Source organism: Nanorana parkeri, unplaced genomic scaffold (genome assembly GCF_000935625.1).
Source record: "Nanorana parkeri isolate BGI_ZX_2015 unplaced genomic scaffold, ASM93562v1 scaffold1596, whole genome shotgun sequence".
NCBI lineage: Eukaryota > Metazoa > Chordata > Amphibia > Anura > Dicroglossidae > Nanorana > Nanorana parkeri.
Window position 1 is genome coordinate 281926 of NW_017307864.1, and position 6000 is coordinate 287925.

A 6000-nucleotide genomic window follows, 5' to 3' on the forward strand; every position below is an offset into this window, starting at 1 on the left:
GGACATAGTATGAGTTACTATGTACCAGTTATGAATGAATAGGAAGTGATCTACATCACTTCCTGTTTATTCATAATTGTGTACATAGTAACTCAGGAACACACAGAACTTCCTGTTCATTTATAATCGGGGATGCAGAAAAAGAGATAATGGACTCAATCTCTTTTCCTATTTTAAAAGGGAAATGTTAGGGGTCTGTTTAGACCCCTGGTATTTCACTTAAGCCCCCAGCAGTAAAATAAATAAATACATATTTAACAAAAATAAATAAATAAAAATAAAATATAAAACAAATTAAAAAGTTTATAAAAATAAAAATAAAATATTTTTTAAATGTTATAAAAAAAAATATTTTCCGTTTCAGCCTGACATTTTTTTATTTTCGGTTTAAAAATTTTCTGTGCCATATAGTGTTCAAAGTCCAATTGGCGAGATGTCCCTTTACTTCCTGTCTGATAGTTACAACAGGACGTGAGAGGAAATCTTTGGTGGTCATCAGGATCACCAGAACTAGTGCACCCCTTGGAAGAGTTCCTATCTATTTCTGGTCTAATGACATCCTAAAGTTGGGATTTTCTTTCACGTTGAGTGATAACAGTACCCAGGACAAATAGAGGGGGTGAATCTCCCTAAGGCCCCGTTCCCACTGCGCGATATGCAAATCGCGCGTTTGTTGCGCGATTTGCATATTGCGCGACATCGCGAGATTTGTCACGCGATATCGCGTTCAAGCTTGCATTGAGCAAGCTTGAATCGCGGCTAAATCTGCTCCAAAAAGAGTCCTGCTGTAGAGACACACGACTCGCGACAGCAGGACCCTTTGCCCCATTGAAATGCATTGGAGCGCGATATCGCGCGGTAATTTGCCGCGATATCGCTCAATGTGAACGGGGCTTAATGGGTACACAGACTGCAGTATAAGCCTGACAGGTGTTTTAGTCCCTATCCACTCTATCCAAAACTAATAAAAAAGTTTTGGCTTTAGTCGCACTTTTAAACTTAAATGCTACTTCCATTCTTACATGGGGGATTCTACCCCCCAAATTCATGAGATCCTATCATCAACACATCTATTTGTCTTGCCAGTATATAATTCTTTCAGCACACACAGGTCTTCCCGCTATCAGTGCCAGGAGTGAGATAGCCCCTCTAGTACTAGTTACAATATCCTGTATTGTGCTCCAAATCAGCATTACACTTTAAGGCTCCCCTCACACCTAGACACCTAGGTGTTTTGTTGTTTAAAGCTAAAACATTGACAAAATGCTTAAGACAAGGAATCCCATTCGCTTGTCTTCAGCACAACAAAACACCGAGGTGTGAACAGGGACTTCGTGAGTATACTCCCATCTCCCTGTTTGCTCTTGTTCCTTGTGTTTACTCTCCCCTCTCAGCTGTATTTTACAGAAGAATATTTTCTGTGTACTGTTAGCAGTACTGAAACCTTACAGCACACAAACAAGTTTATTTATGTATTTATTACAGATATTTATATAGTGCTGACAATTTACGCAGCGCTTTACATAGTTGAACATTCAAATCATCAAAGATCCCTATCTTACATACATACAGGGCCGATTTAGACAGGAGCCAATTATCCTACCAGCATGTTGTTGGTGTGGAGGAAATCCATGCAAGCACAGGGAGAACATGCAAACTCCTTGCAGATAGTGTCCTGACCGGGATTTAAACCCGGCTCCCTCAGTGCTGCAAGGCAGAAGTGCTCACCACTGTGCTGCCCCACACTATTTACACTGCATGAGCCAGATTTCAGTGGGGTTACATCCCTGCAGCAATCGCTATAAAAAAGGTATAAATACCTTTTTTTGCGACACACGATGCATGGCTTTTTTCGCCGCGATCATGTTCAATTGCATGGATGGAATCGTGGCGGGAAACCATGCAATGAGCTCTGCGTGACTGGGGTGCCATTAGGAGTCTGGGTCTGAACCTAGCCTTAGAGAGCACTCAGTCACACTTCAAACATACTCCTGGGTTCCTAACTCCAGTGTGCTAATTCTCCTGACCAGATACAGATCAAGGACTTTTTGTCCCCAAAGTGTATTTGATTGACACAGGAGACGAATCAGGGGTCTAATAGACTCCTGACATCTTTATAAAGAGAACCTGTCACCACATTAAAAAGAAAAGTAAAAATTACCAAGTAATAACATCTAGTAAAAGTGTGCCCTATCCTCCCATGCTTTCTACTTTTTTACCCTTATATCTTACACACACTGTCTGCACATTGCATACACTGTCATAGACTAGCATTTGTTTGTTGCTGTTATGCCTTTTTGCAAATAAAGTACTGGATGGACGGATCTCCTTGCGAGTGCCAGTTTTTCACATAGAGTTGCCCTTGTGGTGATTGAACATCAATGCCATGGCATTGTGTGGCGAGGCCATCCATCATATTATTGCAATAAAACGAAGGCCAGGGGGATGGACCAGGCTCAAAGACCATGGATGTAATTTGTACCCTCTTTTCTGAGGTCCAAGGATACTAAAGTATATAAGTCTCCTGTACCTTTTGGAAAGAGTTGTTTGCATCACGCATTGCAACAAATCATGCAGTATTGCACAGGTAACAAGTAAGAGGAGAAGGAAAACAAGTATGTATATGTGTGCCACACATTATGTAAATTATTTAGGAAAAGAGCTGTAACAAAACATTTTGTGTTGCCGTTTCCATCCAATCAGCTTTAAACTGTCATTTGTGCAAAAAGGATGAAAATGACCGCACGTTTGCAGATGGCAAAAAAAAACAAGTTCTTGTTAGCACACATTTCCTATATAAACTCCTATCTTACTGTGTAGTTGAAATAAGCTGGGTAAGCCATTAAAGGAATACAGGTAAAATCAGTGACCGGCTTTAACTACTACCTACCAGACACACTAGATAGAGTTTAGTGACATTTTCAACCTTTGCACAGAGCTTACAAATGCTGTACCAACAACTGCCAATTATGACATTTGTAGCGATTGTGAAGCCTTTGAGCATTGCCTTAGATAACTGGGGAAATCTTCAGGGTTTATTAAGTAAATGTGAGTCCATGGAGTCTTTCATCTGCATATTAAAAAATTCCATCTTATTCCAGGCCTTTAGAAAGAGGTTGGCGTAAAGTAAAAGAGGGACACCTTGTACAGCCAAAAATAAGACTTTGTCAAGAAGTGGTCACTGTCAGTCCTCAAAAGAGAGGCCAGCGTATTACTGTCCCGGTAAAGAAACTGTTTGCAAAAGAAAAAAGGCCATATGGTCTTGGGATGGTGGGAAGGTTAACAAACAGAACATATCGTAAAAGGATAGACAGCTACGTAAAAAGACAAATAGAAGATATGGACGACCACCGGTACGTACAGTTTAATTCAATTTACTAACTGAATAACAACAAATTAGTTGTACATTTTGTTTATAACTTTGCCTTAGTATTAACTTATTTATTTTTGTTTTATTTTTTGAACTTTTTTATTGTATAAAGTGAAAAAGATATCAGTTAACTGGTATATCTGTATAACCCTGTTTATAAATTATACTGTAGAAAATAAGCTGTGTAGTTATGGCTTAGGAAGTATAGAATATTGGACTTTTATTTCTTTTTATACATGTTTATACGTGTTGATGTGTTCTTTCCAGGCCATTCTTCACTTACTGGATCACAGTTGTACATCTGCTCATAACAATCCTGACTGTATCCATCTATGGTATTGCACCTGTTGGATTTTCTCAACACGAAACTGTAGAATCTGTACGTAATTCAACCAAAACCAATTTTGTATGCAAAAACCACTTGTGGGCTTGCATTAATGAATATTACATCAGCATTATATTGCACCTTTGCACTGTGGATCCAGGCCTACTACCTGGAAACAGCTTTAGTTACTAAAGCAGCAACTAGTTACTTTATGCCTAATTCCTGCACTCACTACACATACCTCTGTGGGGAAGCTGCCGCATTCACTACAGGAATACACATGTGCTAATCACTAACTAGTGTCCATTGCAGCTTGTGTTCCCCATAGAGGTAAATGTACGTTTTATTATTGTTGTTGTGTTGTTATAATTATTACCATTATTGTTAACAGAAAGTGCAAAGGTAGACAAAACAGTTTATATTTAAGAATAATATTATCAGCAAAACTGAAAGTTGTCTTTTGCCAAGTATTTCAAATACCGTATGTAGTGGAGGGATTAATATTATTATTTGATGCCAGCAAATATACACTATATTGCCAAAAGTATTTGGACACCCCTCCAAATCATTGGATTCAGGTGTTCCAATCACCTCCATGGCCACAGGTGTATAAAATCAAGCACCTAGGCATGTAGACTGCTTCTACAAACATTTGTGAAAGAATGGGTCTCTCTCAGGAGCTCGGTGAATTCAAGCGTGGTACTGTGATAGGTTGCCAACTGAGTAATAAGTCCATCCGTGAAATTTCCTTGCTACTAAATATTCCACGGTCAACTGTTAGTGGTATTATAACAAAGTGGAAGCAACTGGGAACAACAGCAACTCCACCATGAAGTGGTAGGCAATGTAAAATGACAGAGTGGGGTCAGCGCATGCTGAAGCGCACAGTGCGCAGAAGACGCCAACTGTCTGCAGAGTCAATAGCTACAGACCTCCAAACTTCATGTGACCTTCATATTGGCACAACAACAGTGTGTAGAGAGCTTCATGGAATTGGTTTCCATGGCCGAGCAGCTGCATCCAAGCCTTACATCACCAAGTGCAATGCAAATGCAGTGGTGTAAAGCACGCTGTCACTGGTCTCTAGAGAAGTGGAGACGTGTTCTCTGGAGTGACGCATCACGCTTCTCTGTCAGGCAATCTGATGGACGTGTCTGGGTTTAGCAGTTGCCAGGAGAATGGTACTTGTCTGACTGCATTGTGCCAAGTGTAAAGTTTGGTGGAGGGGGAATTATGGTGTGGGGTTGTTTTTCAGGGGTTGGGCTTGGCCCCTAAGTTCCAGTGAAGGGAACTCTTAAGGCATCAGCATACCAAGACATTTTGGACAATTTCATGCTCCCAACTTTGTGGGAACAGTTTGGGAATGGCCCCTTCCTGTTCCAACATGACTGCGCACCAGTGCACAAAGCAAGGTCCATAAAGACATGGATGAGCGAGTTTGGGGTAGAAGAACTTGACTGGACTGCACAGAATCCTAACCTCAACGCGATAGAACATCTTTGGGATGAATTAGAGTGGAGACTGCGAGCCAGGCCTTCTCGTCCAACATCAGTACCTGATCTCACAAATGCGCTTCTGGAAGATGGGTCAAACATTCCCATAGACACACTCCTAAACCTTCTGGACAGCCTTCCCAGAAGAGTTGAAGCTGTTATAGCTGCAAAGGGTGGGCCAACTCAATATTGAACCCTACGGACTAAGACTAAGATGCCATTAAAGTTCATGTGCGTCCCAATACTTTTGGTAATATAGTGTATTTACTTCTACTGCTTTAAGAAATGGCTTCATATATAGCCACGCTGATCATGCCACTGGTTGTAAAGAGAACAACTTGTTAAAAGATGTTGAGCTGCCCATAGACATCAGAGACCAAATGGACATGTAGGCATTATTTTTCAGATGTTTTTTGAGCTCATCTAAGCTTTTGCATTAAGGGCCTTGCCACACCATGTTCGGACCAGATCTGCACGTGTTTCTGCAAATGCTGTGCAGTGCGTTTGTGATGCGTTCCAGTACAGTTTTTTTATTTAGGGGGTAATGTTATTATGCAAATTGAATCTCTTCCCGGTGTGAATGGGCCCTTACCCTGTGGAGATACACTTTATGTCCACAAGCATGTCCTCATATCAGATAATTCTGGTAAATCTGAAGTAAATTGTACAATGACAGTACAGCCAGATGATGAGATAACAGGAAAAGTCAATTTTATGCACATCATTTCAGCAACTTGAAAGCAGACTCTGCTTATGCATTTTATTCTTCGTTTGTTCAGTTTTGAATAATTTTAAAAGGCAAGGTCTGTGTG

The 6000-nt window shown here is 40.5% G+C and overlaps 1 protein-coding gene across 1 annotated transcript in view; it reads left to right on the forward strand.

Moving 5' to 3' along the window:
- The window catches only part of RHBDF1 (rhomboid 5 homolog 1), a 119469-nt gene that overhangs the window by 71445 nt on the left and 42024 nt on the right, over positions 1–6000 (forward strand). The window contains exons 8-9 of the mRNA XM_018570775.1: positions 3102–3353; positions 3638–3749. Coding sequence (XP_018426277.1) covers positions 3102–3353; positions 3638–3749 — 364 coding nt within the window. The remainder of the gene's footprint in view (positions 1–3101; positions 3354–3637; positions 3750–6000) is intronic.